The 23,400-nt window shown below is 44.6% G+C and overlaps 1 protein-coding gene across 1 annotated transcript in view; it reads right to left on the reverse strand.

The window, feature by feature from the left end:
* The window catches only part of DNAAF9 (dynein axonemal assembly factor 9), an 89,405-nt gene that overhangs the window by 47,560 nt on the left and 18,445 nt on the right, over positions 1-23,400 (reverse strand). Inside the window, exons 7-16 of the mRNA XM_070948539.1 lie at positions 22,989-23,070; positions 22,163-22,199; positions 21,029-21,116; positions 17,817-17,893; positions 15,248-15,292; positions 11,290-11,335; positions 10,391-10,502; positions 6,130-6,200; positions 3,913-3,963; positions 940-1,027 (exon numbers count right to left, since the gene is read on the reverse strand). Coding sequence (XP_070804640.1) covers positions 940-1,027; positions 3,913-3,963; positions 6,130-6,200; positions 10,391-10,502; positions 11,290-11,335; positions 15,248-15,292; positions 17,817-17,893; positions 21,029-21,116; positions 22,163-22,199; positions 22,989-23,070 — 697 coding nt within the window. The remainder of the gene's footprint in view (positions 1-939; positions 1,028-3,912; positions 3,964-6,129; positions 6,201-10,390; positions 10,503-11,289; positions 11,336-15,247; positions 15,293-17,816; positions 17,894-21,028; positions 21,117-22,162; positions 22,200-22,988; positions 23,071-23,400) is intronic.

Here is a 23,400-nt window from a genome sequence, read left to right on the forward strand (position 1 = left end):
GCAAGAGGACGCTTGACTTTTCACCTACTTATTTTCCCTGAAGATAATATCCCCTAGGAGATGAGATGGGAGGGGGGACATTCCTGGGAGCTGAAGTAGTAGATATGGGGAGAGAGATTTGGGAAGAGGGCCAATGAGACGCAGAGAATTGGGGAACGGAAAGGGAAGGTTTGGGGTCAGGAAGTCAGTGTTGGCTTCGACATAATCGGGGACAGGTTGTCGTGCTTAATAAATGAAATATTTCATCAAAGATTATTTGTTTGGAGATGCAATTTATTTGAGACGACATCGAAACCTGACACTCTGTCCTATACCACTCCAGACAAATAGAAGAGCCTTGGTAGTACAGTGGTCTAAAGCATCCTGTTATTAAGACCAGCTGCCTGCAATTACTGCAGGTTCGAATCTCGCCAAGGCTCAAGGTTGACTCAGCCTTCCATCTTTTCTAAGGTAGGTAAATTGAGGACCCAGTTGTGGGGGCAATAAGCTGACTTTGGATAAATATACAAAAAGATGAAGGCTATTGCTTAGCGCATTGTAAGCCCCCTGAGTCTCCGGAGAAGGGCGGCATATAAATCAAATTAAAAAAAAAATTTTTTTTTAAAAAAGCTGTCCAAACCTTTCTTGATTTACCTTTTTTATTCTATTTATTGTTCGCCCAGAGTTTCTCAATGGTGGGATGGGCAGGATACAAATGTAATAAATAGATAAATAAAAATACAATAATTGGGGTTACTAGGGAGATGATGACAAGCAGAATATTAATAATGGGGAGACTTCACGCTGAGAGCAAAGGTGTGTCCTGACAAGGCTATGGCTTTCCAGCTGGCAACATCTGGCTTACAAACCTGGATCTCAGAAAGGTCCAATCCAAAAGAAAAAAAAACAAAAACGTTGCCTTTGAATTGTGGTGCTGTAGAAAATTTTTTGCTTGCTTACCTTCCTCCGGTCTACAGAGGGAACTGCTAGCAACAATATACGCTCCATCGCCTCCGGTCAGGAGGGATCCCAGGAAAGATTCTTCTTTCTAAACAAAAGGGAAAAGGGAGTTTCACTATACAAGTTGTCCTCGACTTACGACCCCCCAATTGAGCCCAAAATTTTCTGTCGTTAAGTGAGACATTTGTTAAGTCCTCATTTTACAGCCTTTCTTGCCACGGTTGTTAAGTGAATCACAAGTGGGTAACCTGGTTGTTAAGTGAATCTGGCTTCCAAACTGACTTTGCTTGTCAGGAGGTCTCAAAAGGGGATGCCGTGACCTTGGGAGACAGCAACGGTCGTAAGTGTGAACCAGTCGCCAGGCGTCTGAATTTTGAATGATCCCGTGATCATGGGGAGGCTGCGAAGGTCGCAACTGTGAAGAAACAGGTCCGTTTTGTTCAGCCGTCGTAACTTTGAACGGTCACTAAATGAACGGTTGTAAGCCGAGGACTACCTCTACTGCGCTTCGTGCCAAAAGCTGGGAACTGGTTTCCGTTCTTCTGTGCCTGTATGGATCTGTCAATGAAGTTTTACTCTTGGTTATAAAAATGCCCCAGGAGTTTCTTTTGCTGTCCATCCCAACGGGACGGTTGACGTTGGCAGTTGATGTTCTCTGGACTTCAGAAATATTGCAGATTCTACATTAAATGGGGAGCTTTAAACTGCCTTCGTGTCTCATTGTGGGACTTTGGCCAAGGATGCTGCTGTCCATGGTGCTGACCTGTATCTGGATCAAGGGGGCAGAGATGCAGAGAGTAGAATAGAATAGAGTAACAGAGTTGGAAGGGACCTTGGAGGTCTTCTAGTCCAGCCCTCCTCTGCTCAGGCAGGAAACCATATACCATTTCAGACAAGTGGTTGTCCAGCCTCTTTTTAAAAACCTCCAATGTTGGAGAATTCACAACTTCTGGTGGCAAGCCGTTCCACTGGTTAATTGTCCTCACTGTCAGGAAATTTCTCCTTAGTTCTAAGTTGCTTCTCTCCTCGATTAGTTTCCACCCGTTGCTTCTTGTTCTACTCTCGGGGGCTTTGGAGAATAGGTTGACCCCCTCTTCTTTGGGGCAGCTCCTTAGACATTGGAACACTGCTATCGTGTCACCCCTGGTCCTTCTTTTCATCAAACTAGGCCTACCCAATTCCAGCAACCATTCTTGGTATGTTTTAGCCTCCAGCCCCCTAATCCTCTTTGTTGCTCTTCTCTAAACTCTTTCTAGAGTCTCTTCATCTTTTTTACATCGTGGCAACCAAAACTGAGGTCGAGGTGGCGCAGTGGTTAGAGTGCAGTACTGCAGCTACTTCAGCTGACTGCTAGTTCAGCAGATCAGTGGATCAAATCTCACCGGCTCAAGGTTGACTCGGCCTTCCATCCTTCCGAGGTGGGTAAAATGAGGACCCAGATTGTTAGGGGGCAATGTGCTATTTAGTATACTGTCTTTGGTGTAAGCCGCCCAGAGTCCTCAGAGAGTGGGCGGCATAGAAAATATATATATATATATATTTGTTTTCTGAGGTTTTCGTGGGTATTTGTATGTAGGTCTTTGGTTATTCGGGTTTTCTCCCACGTAAAATTGGAAGTGTCTTGGCGACGTTTCAAACAAAGTGGGAGAAAACCCGAATAACCAAAGACCTACACACACACACATATATATATATATACACACATACATACACACACACACACACACACACATATAATTAAATAAATAAATAAATAAATAACTGGGTGCAGGATTCCAACTGTGGCCTCACCAAGGCCTTATAAAGTGGTATTAACACGTCTCGTGATCTTGATTCTATCCCTCTGTTGATGCAGCCTAGAACTGTGTTCGCTCTTTTGCACACTGCGGGCTCATATTTAAATGTCTACAGTCATAGTCTTCGACTTATGACCGTAATTGAGCCTGGAATTATAGTCGTAAATCGTGCCGGTTGTTAAACGGATCATCACACTGACGGGATTCATTTTACAACATTTCTTTGCAGAGGTCATTAAGCCAATTCACAGTCATGAAGAGAACATGGCGGTTGTTAATTGAATTTGTCGTCAGCAATGGATGATTTTGTCGGAAATTGGAAGTCGATACTGGTTTACAGTGGCAAAACCACTGTAAATTGTGCTCACATGAAGGGGCCACAAATGGCCGTAAATGCAGACCACACATCCAAATGCAATAATGTGGCAGTAGGGACGGAAGACTGTCGAAACTTTGAATCTGGGTTATTAGTATGGGGTTTTTTTGGGGAGGGGGATGTCCTTCATAATTTCAAATGGCCACTAAGCAACCAGTTGTAAGTCAAAGACAATCTGTAATACAATTTTTCTCAACCTGGGGCAACTTTAAAATGTGTGGACTTCAACTCCCAGAATCCCCCAGCTGACCATGCTAGCTGGAGAATTCTGGGAGTTGAAGTCCACCTGTCCTAAAGTTGAGAAGCAGTAGACCAGAGGTGAAATCCAGCAGGTTCTGACAGGTTCTGGAGAACCGGTAGCGGAAATTTTGAGTAGTTCGGAGAAACGGCAAATACCACCTCTGGCTGGCTTCAGAGTGGGGTGGGAATGGGGAATTTGCAATATCCTTTCCCCTAGGAGTGGGATGGAAATGGAGATTTTGCAATATCCTTCCCCCCAGGAGTGCAGTGGGAGTGGGGATTTTGCAATATCCTTCCCCTGGATTGGGGAGGGAATGGAGATTTGGCAGTATCCTTCCCCTGGAGTCGGGTGGGAACGGAGATTTTGCACTATTCTTCTCCAAGCCCACCAAGCCGTGCCCACAGAACAGGTAGTAAAAAATTGGGACCACTGCACTAGACTAATATAGGAGCAAAACTAACCAGCTCAACAACATTGAATGCTGGCTAGTGATCTAGTTAGCAATCCTCAGGGCCAAACTAGAAGAGAAAAAAAAAACATAAAAATTTTATAAGACCAACCTTCAGGACTTGCTGCGCCCGTTCGGAGAGTTTCACTTCATTCTCTTCAACCTAGAGCCGAAACCAAGAACAGGTTCAATTCTGGCTTAGGGAATTGAAAATCCTGCATTTATATTCTGGTCTTCTATTCTCCATACTCCAACTCCCACTCTGCAACCTTACAATTTAATCTCCCCGCAATGCTGCTTAAAAGAAAGTGATAAAGACTGGGGGGGGGAGAGGGGGGGGCTGAAATACTTCAGCAGTAAAGCAGAAATGCAAAAATATTAATAATAGGATTACGTTGTGCTTGAAGCTCTGGAGCCTCGGTGCGGGATGGGGGTCTGTTTCTCTGTTATGATGAAGGTGGTTTCTGTCGTAATTATTTTCTGGCGGCTATAGGTTTTACGCTTTACTGTTATGTGTTTTAAAATTGCTTTTAATACTGTTAGCCGCTCAGAGTCCCGTCTCTGAGATAGGCAGCCATTTAAAACTAGTAAATAAATTATAATCCCAAGTATTAGTGCGTGGACAGGCCTTATTGCCTGGACTGTTAAGAGTTTGATGAGGTGTTTTTTTTTTTAATAATAAAAGCCCCCTGGAATACTGATATTTTAATAAACGTGGGACGGATTTCCTCAGCCATGAAAACTGAAAACTTTCTACGTCTCACAGAATGATCTATGGGTAAAACCTACAAAGAGAGCTCGTTTTTTTCTGATATTATGGGAAGGATGTAATGTTTTTGCCAATCAGTATAAATAGAAAGTGCAGCCAGTTTGGGATAGCAGTTAACGGCACCAGGCTAGAAACCAGGTGACCGTGAGTTCTAGTCCCACCTTAGGCATGAAAGGCAGGTGGATAATTTTGGGCCAATCACCAGGAGACAGTGAGTTCTAGTCCCACCTTGGGTATGAAAGACATCTGGATAATTTTGGGCCAATCACCAGGTGACGGTGAGTTCTAGTCCTACCTTAGGCATGAAAGGCAGGTGGATAATTTTGGGCCAATCACCAGGAGACGGTGAGTTCTAGTCCCGTTTTAGGCATGAAAGGCAGATGGATAATTTTGGGTCAATCACCAGGAGACGGTGAGTTCTAGTCCTACCTTAGGCATGAAAGGCAGATGGATAATTTAGGGCCAATCACCAGGAGATGGTGAGTTTTAGTCCCATTTTAGGCATGAAAGGCAGATGGATAATTTTGGGCCAATCACCAGGAGACGGTGAGTTCTAGTCCCACCTTAGGCATGAAAGACATCTGGATAATTTTGGGTCAATCACCAGGTGACGGTGAGTTCTAGTCCCACTTTAGGTATGAAAGGCAGGTGGATAATTTTGGGCCAATCACCAGGAGACAGTGAGTTCTAGTCCCACCTTGGGCATGAACGACAACTGGATAATTTTGGGTCAATCACCAGGAGACAGTGAGTTCCAGTCTCACTTTAGGCATGAAAGCCAGCTGGGTGACTTTGGTCCAATCATCAGGAGACGGTGAGTTCTAGTCCCACCTTGTGCATGAAAGACATATGGATAATTTTGGTCCAATCACCAGGAGACGGTGAGTTCTAGTCCCACCTTAGGCATGAAAGGCAGATGGATAATTTTGGGCCAATCACCAGGAGAAGGTGAGTTCTAGTGCCACCCTACGCATGAAAGGCAGATGGATAATTTTGGGCCAGTCCCTTTCCCTCAGCCCTAGGAAGGAGGCAATGGCAAACCATTGCAAAATCTCACCCCGAAAACTGCGGGGACTGCTCAAGGAATCAAGACTGACTCAGAGGCGCCGAAATCAATCAATAAAATAAACATAAATTATGTTTATAATTTATTAAACATAAATTATAAATTATGGTTATGTATTTTCTTTGTATAAAGTTCACTTCTAAACCAATAAAGGCCCTTTATTGGGATAATGGCGCAGTGTTTTCTAGCGCCTGAACTCTCCACCTCAGCTGCCCGTAGCCACCTCAGCACTTCCTGTGGCTCCTGACTCTGATCTGACCCGCAGTTCCTGGGAAAAATATCAAAGGAACACACTCCCAAGAGAGAATTCACCCTCTTTTGTTTTCAACGACCTGCGAACCGTCACAAAAGAACAATCTTTCCTCCTTGCTTTCGACCGTCTTAGAAAAAAAACAGCTTTGTAATCTGTTTTCTAGATTCCTTTTGCAAAGGAAGGTGGCGGGGAGGAGGGGAAGGAAAACCTCCAAGGTTTTGCAGAATCAAAGTCTACTTACCAGCCAAGACACCGATCTCGGGATCGCTGCAGTGAGGACGAGGTAACTGGTTTCTGTGCTGATGCTGCCATCTGCAGTGAAGTGAAAAGAGAAGGGGGCTGAGTTGCTGGATTCTCTCCGAAAGCAATTCTGAAAGTAGAAGTTACTGTGGGGCCCTTGGTGCTCTCCAAGCTTGGCTGCGTTCTTGCAGACATTCCATTACCCAGCTAGGTAACACTATCAGTACTATGGTAGAAGGGTGTGGGGTTTGCAAAGAGGAGGAGGAGGAGGAAAAAGGACTATGAGGTCCTTGCTGTTCTCTGAGCTTGGTAGTTTTCTTGCAGATGTTTCATGACCCAACTAGGTAACATCATCAGTGCTAGAAGGGAGTGGGGTTTGCAGAGAGGAGGAAGAGGATGATGATGACGATGACGATGATCACTGTGGGGTCCTTGGTGCTCTCTCAGCTTGGTTGTTTTCAGGCAGACTTTTTGTGACCCAACTAAGTAATATCATCAGGGCTAGGAGGGATTAGGGTTTGCAGAGAGGAGGAGGAGGAGGAGGAGGAGGAGGAGAAAGGTCTGTGGGGTCCTTGGAGCTCTCTGAACTCGATTGTGTTCAGATTGACATTTCATTACCCAGCTAGGTAACATCATCAGTGCTAGAAGGGAGAGGAGGAGGAGGAGGAGGAAGGGGAGGAGGAAAAAAGACTATGGGGTCCTTGGAGCTCTCTGAACCTGACTGTATTCTTGCAGACATTTCATTACCCAGCTAGATAACATCATCAGTGCTAGAAGGGAGTGTGGGTTGTTCTCTATATACAAATCATTTCTCTGTCAGTATTAGTGGGAGTGATCTCAATGGATCTTTGATGAGTGTACTGTTTACCATTTGATTGCTGGTCCAGTATTAATCCAGCTGTTAATCTCTGCTTACATGGGGGGTCGGTTGCAGTTGAACTGGGAAACTGTGAGCATCCTAGACCGAGCTAAATCCATAAAGGCTAGAGAATTCCTGGAAGCCTGGCACTCAGACAAATCAACCATCAACAGGCACACAGAGATAAATAACATCTACACACCATTCAAAAGAGACAGTCAAAAAGCTAAAAGACGACAACACTTTCTGGTCAGCAATCCACACCCACATAAGCAGAGATTAACACCAATAGTAACCAACCCAGACAATCAAACAGTATACAACAGTCCAGTCAAAGAACTACAAAGACCACTCCCACCGAGACTGACAGGGCAACCCACTAGAATGTAAAATGAGAGCAAACCTCACCCCCTTCTAGCATTGATGATGTTGCCTAGTTGGGTCATGAGACGTCTGCAAGAAAACCACTAAGCTCAGAGAGCACCAAGGAGCCCACACTCCTCTTCTGTCCCTCCTTCTCTCCCTCCCTTCTAGCACTGAAGATATTACATAGTTGGGTAATTAGATGTCTGCAAGAAAACCCCCAAGCTCAGAGCGTGCCACGGACCCCACAACCGCCCTCTTCTTCCTCCTCCTCTCCACAAACCCCACTCCCTTCTAGCACTGATGACACTACCTAGTTGGGTAATGAAACGTCTGCAAGAAAACCACTAAGCTCAGAGAGTCCCAAGGACCCCACAGTTCAACCCTGAGCTACAAATATTCTCTTCTATTGGTAAACTTACTGTGCTTACATTGCTCTGTAAGTTAGGACTGCTTTTCTTCTTGTTCTAATTTTGTCACTCAGCCTTCCTCAGCACAGAGGCCAAACACAACTGCCCTCTGTGTCGCTCCATAGGAAGCGGTGTGTTTACAGAATTCTTTCATTTCCTTGTCTCTGAGCATTGCAAGAATGGCTTTCTTAGCACGGAAGTGAGAAGGCAGCACAGATATGAATGCAATACATATACAGGACTAGGGGTGACATGATAGCAGTCTTCCAATATCTCAGGGGCTGCCCCAAAGAAGAGGGAGTCAAGCTATTCTCCAAAGCACCTTCTGAAGGCAGGACAAGAAGCAACGGGTGGAAACTTATCAAGGAGAGAAGCAACTTAGAACTAAGGAGAAATTTCCTGACAGTGAGAAAAATTAATCTGTGGAACGACTTTCCTGCAGAAGTTGTGAATGCTCCAACACTGGAAGTTTTTAAGAAGATGTTGGATAACCATTTGTCTGATATGGTATAGGGCTTCCTACCTGAGCAGGGGGTTGGACTAGAAGACCTCCAAGGTCCCTTCCAACTCTGCTATTCTATTCTATTCTATTCTATTCTATTCTATTCTATTCTATTCTATTCTATTCTATTCTATTCTATTCTATTCTATTCTAATTTTTTTTTTAAATTTGATTTATATGCCGCCCTTCTCCGGAGACTCAGGGCGGCTTACAATGCGTTAAGCAATAGCCTTCATACTTTTGTATATTTTATACAAAGTCAGCTTATTGCCCCCACAATCTGGGTCCTCATTTTAGCTACCTTATAAAGGATGGAAGGCCGAGTCAACCTTGAGCCTGGTGAGATTTGAACTTGCAGTAATTGCAGGCAGCTGGTGTTACTTAACAGTGCTGTAGTCTGCTGCGCTACCAGGGCTCTTAATTCTATTCTGTTCCGTTCCGTTCCGTTCCGTTCCGTTCCGTTCCATTCCACTCCACTCCACTCTACTCTATTCCATTCCATTCTATATTTCTATTTCTATTCTATTCCATTCCAAGGATGCCTCTCACATAGCGGCGTGGGGACAGGGGTGCACATCTGCTCACCCCCAAAATTAGGAGCAGATGAGGAGAATCTTAAAAGACATTCATATAGATAGATAGATAGATAGATAGATAGATAGATAGATAGATAGAAAGATAGATATAGATATATAGATATATAGATATAGATATAGATATAGATATAGATATATATAGATATATATAGATATATATAAATATGCATATTCTTTCTAGCCAGGTTTTACCTACGTAAACTAAGTTGTTCTATAGCCCTGGTTCTGTGAAATCTCATTCACAAGTTTCTGGGCCTTTTTTCTGCTGACAAACTGCAACTCTGTGTTGCTCTCTGTGAGACTCAGATAGCTTAGATATATATATACAGTAAATCCAAAGCTATATTCTGCCTTCAGAAATGCATCTCACCAGCTCTTCTTTGCAAGTTGGAGATGACTTTGCAACAGATATTTTTTACTTCCAAAGTGTTTGGAAAAACAGTCCTGCCTTCCTGACTACGGGATTCTTTTGAGCAGGGAGCTTAGCAACCACAAAATAAATGTTAGCAGCTCCGAGTGGGCCGTTTTAGGTTTCTGGCCAAGCTTTTGCAGGCCGTTTCATCCATTTGACATGGTGCACTTTCTACCAAAGCAACCTTTTTGGAGGAGAGATCTGCAACCTGGGCAACTTTTAAGAACTTTGCGGACTTCAACTCCCAGAATTCCACGGCTGCTCATGCTGGGGAATTCTGGGAGCTGGAAGTCCACAAGTTGCCAAGGTTGGACAGCTCTGATTTAGAAGATGATTTAGAAGAAGGTTGAAGTTGAGGTTGAGGTTGAGTTAAGGTTGAGGTTGAGGTTGAGGTTGAGGTTGAGGTTGAGTTAAGGTTGAGGTTGAGGTTGAGGTTGAGTTAAGGTTAAGGTTAAGGCTGAATTGAGTTAAGTAAGGTTAAGATTAAATTAAGGCTAAGGTTAAATTAAGGTTAGATTTATGGTTAAGGTTGAGTTCAGTTAAAAAAGATTAAGGTTAAAGTTAAGCTTAAATTAAGGCTAAGGTTAAATTAAGGTTAAGGTTAAGCTTGAGCTGAGTTAAGGTAAGTTAAATAAAAGTAAAGTAGTAAGGTAAAGGTAAAAGTAAAGGATCCCCTTGCACATATGTGCTAGTCATTCCTGACTCTAGGGGGCGGTGCTCATCTCCGTTTCAAAGCTGAAGAGCCAGCGCTGTCCAAAGACGTCTCCGTGGTCATGTGGCCGGCATGACTCAATGCCAAAGGCACACGGAACGCTCTTCCCTTCCCACCAAAGGGGGTCCCTATTTTTCTACTTGCATTTTTTACCTACTTTCAAACTGCTAGGTTGGGAGAAGCTGGGACAAGTCACGGGAGCTCACCCCATTCCGCGGTACTAGGGATTCGAACCGCTGAACTGCCGACCCTTTCAATCAACAAGCTCAGCGTCTTCGCCACTGAGCTACCGCGTCCCATTAAAATAGTAAGGTAAAGTTAAAAAAAAACAAACAACTATGTAATTGCATATGTGAGTTAAATCGCAGAGGTGTCCTCCCCCCAGAGGGTTCTTTCTCCCCACAGAACCTTTTTCCTTGACAAGAATCTGCGAGGTCAGGAAGGACTCCGAGAAGACCACGGACCCCAGGCAGCCTCTTCCGGCAAGCAGGTCAGGGATGTCGTACACAGCCATGGTCACCTGTAGCAAAGCAGGAGGGAAGCGTTCTAAACCGGACGGGACTCCTAGGCCTACGCCCACCACGGAGCCCAAACTTTCTGTGAGACAGTTGCTAAGTGAGTTTTGTCCCAGTTTATGACCTTCCTGGCCACAGCTGTCAAATAAATGACTGCAGTTCTTACAACAATGTAGGCTGGTGACCCCCAGGGGGAGGGCCTTCTCTGTGGGGGCACCTACCCTCTGGAATCAGCTGCCCCCAGAGATAAGGAGAATCCAAGACCTCGGTGCCTTCCGCCGTGCCCTTAAAACTTTCTTTTTCCAGCAAGCCGGGCTGGCCTTACACTTTTTAAAATGTTTTTAATTGTTTGTTATTGTTTTTAATCATGGGGCCAAATTTATATATATATCTTTTTAATTGTATTTGTTGTGTTTGTAGTTTATGCTTTTACTTGGCTGTTCACCGCCCTGAGTCCTCAGGGAGAAGGGCGGTATACAAATTTAAAAATAAATAAATAAATAAATAAATTAGTCACACTGGTTGTTAATTGAATCTGGCTTCCCCACTGACTTCGCTTGTTAGAAGGTCAGAGGTCGGTTCTAACGAAGAGGTCTTCAAACTTGGCAGCTTTAAGACTCGTGGACTTCAACTCCCAGAATTCTCCAGCCAACTGTTGGCTGGAGAATTCTGGGAGTTGAAGTCCACGAGTCTTAAAGCTGCCAAGTTTGGGGACCCCTGTTCTAATGCAAAGTGTCCTCTCTCGGCTTGCTCCAATGTAAGTAATTCTGCAGCACGGAGAAAAATACTCACCGTTTTAACCAAGTACAGGCTGTCCTTGTTATCCACTGGAATAATTCTGTAGGGAGGAAAAATAAGATTTTAGGAGGCTTTCGTTGCAGTGCGTGGCACGTCTCAAACGTTCAACTCCGATAGCATCAGTTGGGAAGAAATAAAGAAAAAAAAAATCCTTCAGCATTGGAAAAGAGAATATTTTTCTTTCAAATTTCCTTACAGAGAATGAATTCTTAATCACCCCAAAAGTCTCGCTTTGTCTAAGAAGTGACAGTGAGTAGTTACAAGAGCGGCCAAAATTGTGGAAACCTTTTGGGAAAAGTGTATTTTTGAGGTTTGATGGCTAACACCACCATTTTTTGGGGGGGAAGTTTCAAGATAATCCTATTCCACTGCTGGAATGGCCTGGGAATAGCCCAGACCTTCACCCAATGGAAAATCTATGGAGCTGACTAAAGAAACTTGTTAGTCAGAAGCCACCCAGCAATAAAACCCAGTTAATAGAAGCAATCTTGGTTTCACATTAGAACAGCTGCAGAACTAAAAGACTTGGTTCACTCTGTGGGAAGACGTTGTAAGGCCGTCATTCATGCTAAAGATTACCCAACTAAGGATTAACTGACATGGGGATCATTTTTGTATACTTCATTTTTTCTATGGTGATCATTTTTGTGTATCTCGTTTTTTCTATATGTTTCACTTTTCTTCTTTATACTGTAACTGCTATTCTAATAGCAAATCCTTCCTAAAAGTTATTGCATTACATTCTTGATTAAATTATCTTTCCATTGATATGTAACTTTATGGTATTACTCCAAAAAAAAGAAAAGTGGTTATTAAGACACTTAATAAGTGTAAGGTTAGAAAATACACTTTTCTCAAAAGGTTTCCACAATTTTCCCCACTACTGTATATTTTTGGCAAAAGCTACTTTAATAAAGACTCCTGCCAAATGGCGATCAAATTACCCTGGGACATTGCAACTGTCGTTAAGTCCATGCCAGTTGCCAAGTGCCCAAATTTTGATAATGTGGATTTGTAGGATGCTGCGATGGTCCTAAGGGCAAGGGGAGGTCGTAAGTCATTTTTTCAGTGCTACTGTCTTTCTTTCTTTTTTAAAAAAAAGTTTTTTATTTTTTAGACAAACAAACATTTCATAAATCAGTCATTCCTTCCATGCGACATCTCGGTATTGTCTCCAAAACTTCTTCTTTTTGTTGTTTCTTCGATCTTCATTCTCGCCAAGTCCATTACACAATTCTTCACAATATTCTAATTGTAGCATTTTTATACATAACTATTGATTTACTTACTTGTATCTCTTTTCTAACCAATGGTAAAATTGATTCCATATCTTAAAAAGTATTCTGAATCCTCTCTTTCTTTAATCATCAAAGTTAAATCTATTCATTTCTGCACAATCTAAATTTTTTTTTTAATTACTTCTCCTTCCAAAGCAGTATTTTCTCTGCTTTCCAGTTTTGTGCATAAACAATCCTTGCAGCTGTTATTACATATATAATCAAATAGGTATTTTCTTTACTAATTTTCTCTGGGAGACTACGGTAACTTTCAATGGTCACTAAATGAATGGTTGTAAGTTGAGGACTGCCTTTAAAATCTAATTTTGGTCTTCTTATGGATTTGCTATTGGTCCTTTGAGTTTGTCCAGGCAAGAAATACCAAGTGTAAGTACTAACTCCACCTTTATTGTGAGGTTACGGTCACAAAATCTTGTTCAGTCTGAAAACATTGTTCTCCTCCTTTATTTTTATTTATTGATTTGTATCCCATCATCGTCATTATTATTTTTACAAATAACTCAAGGCGGTGAACATATCCAACCCATCTTCCTACACATATTTTCCACACAACAACAACCCTGTGAGGTGCGTTGGGCTGAGAGGGAGAGACCAGCCTCAAATCACTCAATCAACTTTAATGACTAAGGTGGGACTAGAACTCACTGTCTCCTGGTGATTGTCCCAAAGTCACCCAGCTGTCTATGATGCCTAAAGCGGGACTAGAACTCACCGTCTCCTGATCATTGGCCCAAAGTCACCCAACTAGCTATCATGCCTATGGGGGAACTAGAACTCTCTATCTCCTGGTGATTGGCCTGAATTACCTAGTTTTCATGCCAAAGGCGGGACTAGGACTCACCATCCCCCGGTGATTGACCAAAAGTCACCCAATTGGCTTTCACGCCTAAGGCGGGACTAGAACTCACCGTCTCCCGTTTTTTGCTTTCCAGAAAACTAGGAAGGGTCCTTTCTGATGCTTCCCCACTTCTCTTTTTCTTTCTGTGGGTTGGGAACCCTAACCCTTTTTTGTGGCATTCGCCTGGGTCTGCAGCTCTCCCTTCTGTCCCCCCCCAAGGTCATTCTCATTCCCACAGACCACAAGCAGGGATGGGATTCAGCTGGTTCAGGTAAACCGGATGTAAGTGCAGGGCCCACACGGAGGTGAAAAATGGGCCTACCGGAAGTCCCGGAAATCCGGAAATGGCGCCGCGTTTCTGGCCTCCGGAGCCCAGGGAAGGCCGTTTTCGCCCTCCCGGAGGCTTGAGGAAAGCCTCCAGACTAGGCCACGCCCCCATGGCCACGCCCCCCCCAGCAACCAGGCAGAGAACTGGTTGCTAAAATTTTTCAATCCCACCCATGACCACGAGAGGTGCTTTCTGGATCTGCACTACCTTAAAGGGCTGTTGTGGGTTCTCAGCCCACAAGACAAGCTTCCAATCGACACAACTTCCATCTCTTCATTCTGTGTGTCTTTCCCTCCCAGCTCTTTCTTTCCTGGGCTCTTTGTCTTCCCTCATGCGTTATGGAGCGCAACAGGTGTTATTGGCAAGGTGCTCCTTTCAAATGAGAGGACGCCGGAGTCAAAAATGCTGCCCCCCCCAAATCGGCACAAGCAGCCGAAACAGATGGTACAACGTGGCCTCCAACGATCTGGATCTTCATGGAGAGAATATTAAATATTATCTTATACCGGAATGGCAGCCCAGCATAACTCCGCCTGCCTCATTGGCTGTCGGCTTTTTGCCTCTCGAGGATCCGGGTTGGCAAACGCCCAGATTATGCAGGAAAATAAAATGTTATTTGTGATGCCTTCATTTTCGATTAAGCCATCCTTATTTTGAAATTTCTATAACGGTTCGGCATAATTGCGCTGGAATTTAAACAGTGTTATTCTCTTGTTTCTGCGAAAGCCGGTTTGGTCTAGTGGCTGAGATGCGGGTCTAGAAACCGGGAGATTATGAATTCTAGTTCTGCCTTGGGTATGAAAGCCAGTTGGGTGACTTTGGGCCAATCACCAGGAGACAGGGAGTTCTAGTCCTGCCTTAGAAACGAAAGCCAGTTGGGTGATTATGAGCCAATCACCAGGAGACGGAGAGTTCTGGTCCCGTTTTAGGCATGAAAGACATCTGGATAATTTTGAGCCAATCACCAGGAGACGGTGAGTTCTAGTCCCACCTTGGGTATGAAAGACATCTGGATAATTTTGGGTCAATCACCAGGTGACGGTGAGTTCTAGTCCTGCCTTAGAAACAAAAGCCATTTGGGTGACTATGAACCAATCACCAGGAGACAGGGAGTTCTAGTCCTGCCTTGGGCACGAAAGCCAGTTGGGTGACTATGAGCCAATCACCAGGAGATGGTGAATTCTAGTCCCGCCTTGGGCATGAAAGCCAGCTGGGTGACCTTGGGCCAATCACCCGGAGAAAGTGAGTTCTAGTCCCACCTTAGGTACGAAAGCTATGCCGGTTCCTCTTTCTCAGCCCAACCCACCTCACGGAGTTGTTGCCGTGGGGAAAAAGAGGAGGCAGGAGTCTTGGGTAAGCTTTAGATATATAAAAACGGAGGGATAAAAATCTAATAATCATAACAGCAAGAAACACAGCCAGAGGCCATCACGTCAATCAAACATCAAAGCAAAAGGATTGTCTTCTCAAGAGAAGGAAAGTACTCACCTCCCATGGTTGTTCACAGCTTGAATCCAGAAATCTATCTTGATGCTGTACAAAAGATATTTTTGTTTTTAAAAAGAAAGAAAGAGGAAGATAAATGAAACGCTGAAGTTAACCAGATTCTCCGGTGACGCTAAACGTCATGTTGTACAGGCCAACCTGAGGAACAATTGAGGCCAAAATTTGTGTCGCTAAGCGGAGCAGCTACTCAGTGAGTTCTGCAACCTTTCTTGCCGCACTTTTTAAAGGAATCCCTGCAGTTAAGTTAGTCACATGGTCGTTAAACGAATCGGGAATCACCCCATTGATCCTGCTCATCATAAGGTCGTAAGAGGAGATGGCGTGACCCCGAGACACTGCAACCATCACAATTACATGCCAGTAGCTGGACTATTGTAATGCTCTCTATATGGGGCTCCCCTTGAAGAGCACTTGGAGGCTCCAACTGGTCCAGAATGCGGCCGCGCGGGTAATTATGGGTGCAACTTGTTGCGCCCATGTAACACCCCTCCTGCGCGAGCTGCACTGGCTCCCAGTGGTCTTCCGGGTGCGATTCAAGGTGTTGGTTACCACCTTTAAAGCGCTCCATGGCTCAGGACCTGGGTATCTACGAGACCGCCTTCTGCCACCAATAGCCTCCCACCGGCCAGTCCGCTCCCACAGAGAGGGACTCCTCAGGGTGCCGTCGGCCAAATTATGTCGGCTGGCGACACCCAGGGGGAGGGCCTTCTCTGTGGGAGCCCCAGCCCTGTGGAATGAACTGCCCCCGGACATACGCAAGACCTCTGACCTCCGAGTTTTCCGCTGTGCTCTTAAGACCCTGCTCTTCCGACAGGCAGGGCTAGCTTTATAAATTGAGTTTTAAATTCGGAGTTCTTAAATTTTTGGGGTTTTTTAAGCTAATTTTGGCCTTAAATGTAATACTTTTTAAGAATTTTTAAATTTAAATTGTGATATTTGTATTGTGTTTTTACCTGGCTGTACACCGCCCTGAGTCCCTCGGGAGAGGGGCAGTATAGAAATAAAATTATCCTTATCCTGTTGCCAAGCGTTTAAATTTTGATCACAGGAGAAAGCTGCAAAGGTTGTAAGTGTGAAAAGCAATCCTAAATTGCTGTTTTCGCTAACTTTGTAACGTCAAGAGGGCAATAAACAAATGGCCCTAAGTTGAGGACTACCTGGAGTGTAGAGAATGCAAATGGGGGTATATGCATAATTTTGTATTTATTTATTTATTTAGTCATGTTTACGTAGGGTACATTGAGAGCGGCTTCCAAAAGAAATTTCATTTTAATGTATGCCGATTAGGGTGCATTCAAAGTGACGCTAAAGTTTAATCTTAAATCTTCTAAGCCTCTAAGAACTAAGGGAGAGTCGTTCCGTGTTTTCAAAAATCAGCCCCATGTGAAACGATCCATTATACAATCCCAGTTTGAATAAAAATACTTAGAACAGGGGTGCTAAGGACCGCGAGGTGCTTAGATCTGGCCCGCGTGGCCACCCTGAGCTCCGTTTTTTGCTGGCGGAGGGTTGCAGGCAGAGGTGGGTCTCAGCAGGTTCTGACCAGTTCTGGAGAACCGGTAGTGGAAATCTTGAGTAGTTCGGAGAACCGGTAGTAAAAATTATGACTGGCCCCGCCCCCATCTATTCTCTGCCTCCCGAGTCCCAGCTGATCGGGAGGAAATGGGGATTTTACAGTATCCTTCCCCTGGAGTGGGGTGGGAATGGAGATTTTGCAATATCCTTCCCCTGGAGTAGGGATGGAATCGGGATTTTGCAATATCCTTCCCCTGGAGTGGGGAGGAAATGGGGATTTTACAGTATCCCTTCCCTGGAGTGGGGAGAGAATGGGGATTTTACAGTATCCTTTCCCTGGAGTGGGGAGGGAATGGAGATTTTACAGTATCCTTCCCCTGGAGTGGGGGGGGACTGGGGATTTTGCAATATCCTTCCCCTGGAGTGGGGAGGGAATGGAGATTTTACAGTATCCTTCCCCTGGGGTGGGGTGGGAATGGGGATTTTGCAATATCCTTCCCCTGGAGTGGGGAGGGAATGGGGATTTTGCAATATCCTTCCCCTGGAGTAGGGAGGGAATGGGGATTTTGCAATATCCTTCCCCTGGAGTGGGGACAGAATGGGGATTTTATAGTATCCTTCCCCTGGAGTGGGGTGGGAATGGGGATTTTGCAGTATCCTTCCCCTGGAGTGGGGTTGGAATGGAGATTTTACAGTATCCTTCCCCTGCCACGTCCACCAAGCCATGCCACACCTACAGAACCGGTCGTAAAAAAAAATTGAAACCCACCACTGGTTTCAGGAGGCCGTCGTGGATAAAAACGGAATCCGGGAGGGCCACGCGCGGCCTCCCCGAGTTCTGTTTTCATTGGCAGAGGGCTGCAAGGGGCCTTCGCGGCTCAAAACAGAGCCTCGATGAGTGATGTCGAGCTGGTGACACCCACCCTGGCCATGCCCCCCCCCCGGTCCCCGAGGTCATTGCGGCCGTCAATGAAATTGAGTTGGACACCCCTGGCTTAAAACAACGAAACAGAGAGAGAGAGAGAGAGAGACGTACCGTAGCGGAGTTTTAAAGCATGACAGTTGAAAGGCCTCAAGCATATTGAAAAACACTTTCTCCGCTACTTCTTTCGCCTGTCAAGAGAAAGGATGGGGCGGGGGAGAAACAATCAAATGCGATCAACCGTATTCTTAATTTTTAAAACAAAGGATAAATAATGCTAGTCCTTGACTTACAACCGTTCCTTTATTGACCGTTCGAAGTTACAACGGCATTGAAAAAAAGTGACCATTTTTCACACAGATGATCGAAATTCAGACGCTTGGCCACCAACTCGTATTTATGACGGTTGCGGTGTCCCGGAGGTCACGCGATTCCCTTTGGCGACCTTCTGACACGCAAAGCAAGAAGCCTTGGTGGCGCAGCGGACTAAAAACTGCTGTTATAAGTAGAAACTTAGCTGCCAGCTGCCTGCAATTACGGCGAGTTCGAATCTCCCCAGGCTCGAGGTTGACTCAGCCTTCCATCCTTCCGAGGTCGGTAAAATGAGGACCCAGATTGTGGGGGCAATAAGCTGACTTTGTATAAAAAAGAACACTGCTTGGGGGGGGGCAAAAGCCCTACTAAGCAGGTATATACAAAAGTATGAAGGCTATTGCTTAATGCAGTGGTCCCCAACCTTTTTATCACCGCGGCCCGCTGAGCGCGCGCAGGGGTGGGGGCACGGCCCAGGAGCTTTTGCGCACGGCCCATTGCGCACGGCCCAGGAGCCTTTGCGCTGCAGCGTTCCTGTCCCCCGGCTGCTGCGCGGCCCGGTGCCAGGTACTCCACGGCCCGGCACCGGTCCGCGGACCGGGGGTTGGGGACCACTGGCTTAATGCATTGTAAGCCGCTCTGAGTCTCCGGAGAAGGGCGGCATATTAATCGAACCAATAAATAAATTATATATATATATAATATATCTCCATCCATCCATCCTATCTATCCATCCATCCATCCATCCATCCATCCATCCATCTATCTCTATCCATCTATCTGTCTGTCTGTCCGTCTGTCCATCCATCCATCCTATCTATCTATCTATCTACCTACCTACCTACCTATCTCATCTCTATCTATCTATCTATCCATCCATCCATCCATCCATCCATCCATCCATCCATCCATCCGTCTAGCTATCTTTCATCTATTTATCTATCTTTATTAATTTATCTATATCTATATCTATCTATCTATCTATTTATAGATAGCTGCCTGCAATTACTGCAAGTTCGAATCTCACCAGGCTCAAGGTTGACTCAGCCTTCCATCCTTTCGAGGTAGGTAAAATGAGGACCCGGATTGTGGGGGCAATAAGCTGACTTTGTATAAAAAAGAACAACGCTTGGGAGGCCCCGAAAGCCCTACTAAGCAGGTATATACAAAAGTATGAAGGCTATTGCTTAACGCATTGTAAGCCGCCCTGAGTCTCCGGAGAAAGGGCGGCATATAAATTGAATCAATCAATCAATCAATCAAGTCAGTGGGGGAGCCTGATCCGCTTAACAACCCTGTGACTGGGTTAAGAACGGCAGGGATTTACTGAACCACTGTGGCGAGAAAAGTCGCGAAACAGGGCAGCGCTCGCTGAGCAACTGTCTTTCCTCAGCAATGGAAATTTGGGGCTCAATTGTGGTCGTAAGTCGAGGACTAACTCTACACGCTGAAGAGAGAATAGGGCAACCTGTGTCCATGGTTAGCAACACAGTGTAAAGCTGAATGAGGGAGATCCGGAGATCTTGGCTTCAATGAATAAACACCGTATTTTTCAGAATATAAGACGCACCTTAGTTTTTGGGGAGGAAAATAGAGGGGGGGGGGAATTCTGCCTGTATTCATCTGGCTAGTCCAGGGGTCAGCAACCTGCGGCTCCGGAGCCGCATGTGGCTCTTTCACCCCTCTGCTGCGGCTCCGTCACTCAAAATATGCGTCACAGCCGTCAATGTGCGACACCTGCCGGCACATGATTTATTGAGCTTTTCAACCCCCAGTAGGCCAACCATGGATAAATCCAAGAATAGACAAGTTTCTGAAGAAAACAGAAGGTTTAATTCAACTACATACGCTAGCTCAAGAAATAGTCAGGCACCGGAAGGGTTTTGTGGCTCCCGGTGTTTTCTTTTCTGTGGGAAACGGGTCCAAATGGCTCTTTGAGTGTTTAAGTTTGCAGACCTCTGTGCTAGTCCTTAGCCTGGTCAGCTTCAGCACATTAGTTCGCTCGCTGGTTTTGAGGTTGGGGCTGGTTGAGGCTAAAAAACAGCTTCTAAAGCACAGCTGATCGTCGGAGGGAGCAGCAATTAGAAAAGCAGGCAAAGCACGGAAGATCACTTCGCTCGTGTTGGGGCTGAAAAACAGCTTCAAAAGCACAGCTGATCGTCGGAGGGAGCAGCAATTAGAAAAGCAGGCAAAGCATGGAAGATCGCTTCGCTCGTGTTGGGGCTGAAAAACAGCTTCAAAAGCACAGCTGATCATCGGAGGGAGCAGAAATTAGAAAAGCAGGCAAAGCGCGGAAGGGGTAAGAGAAGGCAGCAACTGTTCCAGGTAGCCAAAAATTGAGCAATTGGAGGCTGAAAACACAACGCACAGAGCCCAAAAACACAAGCCATTGTCGGTGGCAATCTCTGCAGCCAGGAAAAGGATGGGAGGAGGCCGAAGGGTAGGGGCCGGCGTGTGGGCGGGGCTACATTCGGAGTATAAGACGCACCCAAAGTTTCAGCCTCTTTTTAGGAAGGGAAAAAAGTGCGTCTTATACTCCGAAAAATACGGTAAATTAGATCCAGAATTATAATTTCTTATACACAAGCACACCAGATAAGGGGATGAAGGAGGTTGTATAATTCAGGTAGTCCTTGACTTATGACCACATTTGGGAGAGGGAATTTCTTTTGTTAAACTAAATGGTTCTTAAGCGAATCAAGCCTGATTTAACCACATTTTTTTTGGCCACGATTGTTAAGTAAATCAGTGCCATCGCTAAGTGAATCATGCCGTTGTTAAGTGCAACTATGCTTGCCAGAAGGTCGCAAAAGGGGATCACGTGACCCTGAGACACTGCATTGGTCATAAATACGAGCTAATTGCCAAGCATGTGAAATTTTGAATCACACGACCATGAGAACGCTGAAATGGTCGTTAAGTGTGAAAAACGGTCCTAAGTCACTTTTTTCAGGGGCCGTTGTAACTTTGAACGATCACGAAGTGGTTGTTAAGTTGAGGAAGGAAGTACGTACCTTTGTAACATGCGACGTTTTGGAGAAAGTGTCTATACCAGCCAGGACAGCCTCCACCACAGCAAAATAGATCTGAGATAAGAGTTTGCTTAAAAAGAGAAAAAGAAATGCAATATGAATGATGAAGATTCATTAAGATTTTTAACTTCACACAATCCAAAATTCCTTTACAGGACAGAGTCACACAATGATAGTTTTTTGTTTTGTTTTTTAACGAAAAGACCCTGAAGGAAGAACAGATAATCGTTGTCATTTATGGATTTCAAGGTTTAGAAAGGTGAAGTTTGTAGAAAGAAGGAAATTGATGTAACTTTAGAGAGGTAAAATAGATAAAATATAAATATAATTATAATTGCCATCAGAAAGTCTGGAAGCCTTCCCTTCCCTTCCCTTTTTCCCCTACCCTTCCCTTCCCTTTCATTTCCTTTCTTCCCTTCCCATCCCTTTCTTCCTTTCCCTTCCCTTCCCTTTCTTTTCTTCCCATCCCTTTCTTCCTTTCCTTTCCCTTCTCTTCCCTTCCCATCCCTTTCTTCCTTTCCCATCCTTTTCTTTCCTTCCCATCCCTTTCTTCCTTTCCCTTCCCTTTCTTTTCTTCCCATCCCTTTCTTCCTTTCCTTTCCCTTCCTTCTTCCCTTCCCATCCCTTTCTTCCTTTCCCTTCGCTTTCTTCCCTTCCCTTCCCATCCCTTTTCTTTCCCTTTCCTTCCCTTTCTTCCCTTCCCTTCTTTTCCTTTCCTTTCCCCCTTGTTCCTATTTCTATTTTCTTTCTTATTCACTATTCTTTCTTCTCTTCATTTCAGTTTCTCATATTTGTAGTCCTTTTTATCTTCAATCAAATTTATATTAAAAAAAAGACCTTGAACACAAAGCAAATCTTGGTAAACTAGGTGCCATTAGTAAAGTAACAAAAAAAAAAAAGCGAAGAAGCTGATATAAATCAACAAGCTCTATTGGGAAAACTCTGATTTTAGATGTAAATCAAAGCCTCTGGAGTGGGATATTTTAAAAAAAAGCATTCAAATTGCAATTGTGTACAGTGTACAATCACAACTGGCATGCATTATGGGTTGTTTTGCTCAGGTGCTTAGAAAAGGACCATGGAATTATTATAAAAGGATATTTTGAAAAAACTTACACTTCTTCTGTTTTCTTTTCCAATCCATCGCCACTCCCTTTTTACACAAATAGAGAAACACAAGTTATTTCGCTCTCTTCCACCCTTAAATTGTTATTTTGCATCTTTTTATATATAATCCTTGAAATGCACTTAAAATTTTTCCGATCCACTTTTAGCATTTTGAACGTGGGATGTAGAGAGTAGTTAGTCCTCGACTTACTTCATTTAGCGACCGTTCCAAAATTGTAGCAGCACTGGAAAAAGTGACTTACGACTGTTTTTTTCACACTTACGACCGTGGCAGCATCCCAGGATCATGCGATTTACATTCGGATGCTTCGCAACTGACTCATATTTATGACGGTCGCAGTGTCCTAGGGTCACATGATCCCCTTTTGCGACCTCCTGACAAGCCAAGCCAATGGGAAAACCAGATCCACTTAAGGACCGTGTTACTACCTGAACAGTGGCAGTGATTCCCTTAACGGCTGTGGCAAGAAAGGTCGTAAAATGGGGCAAAGCTCAGGTAACATGTGTCTCACTTAGCGACATCAATGTTGGGCTCAATTGAGATTGTAAGTCAAGGACTTCCTTTTTAGCATCTTGAAATTGGGGTTTTTCACGCTGAGCTTTGAGGAGAGGTTTATTAGCTGCTTCTAGAGGCATCTGGAAGGAAGGGGGCAGGGGGGTCAAGGAAGACAAGAGGGGGTTGCTGTCAGTTCTCCTGGTTTGCATTTTGCCCGACAGTGCTGTGACATGGTGGGCATTTTTGAAGGACTGCCTAGTATGGCGATCATTCAGGAAACAGGCAGGGGAGAAATCCTGGATCAGCGGATGGACTTACCGAGGTAAGGAGTGTGAGTGGCGCCGAAGAAATAGGTCCTGGAACAAGCCAGGGGTCCCTTGGGGGAGACACACTGCACCACCTGTTGTTGGTAAGCACAAAATGGACTGGTCAATTAGGGCCTCCACGTCCATCCATCCATCCATCCATCCATCCATCCATCCATCCATCCATCCTCTTGCTAATCTATCCTATCTATCCTATCTATCCTATCTATCTATCTATCTATCTATCTATCTATCTATCTATCTATCTACTATCTATATCATCTATCTATCATCTATCTTATCTATCCTATCTATCTATCTATCTATCTATCCATCCATCCATCCATCCATCCATCCACCCACCCATCCATCTACTCATCCATCCATTTATCCATCCACCCATCTATCCATCTACCCATCTATCG

The sequence above is a fragment of the Pituophis catenifer genome, unplaced genomic scaffold, assembly GCF_029215685.1.
Source record: "Pituophis catenifer annectens isolate HBS135680 unplaced genomic scaffold, rPitCat1.0.hap2 SCAF_8, whole genome shotgun sequence".
Classification (NCBI taxonomy): domain Eukaryota; kingdom Metazoa; phylum Chordata; class Lepidosauria; order Squamata; family Colubridae; genus Pituophis; species Pituophis catenifer.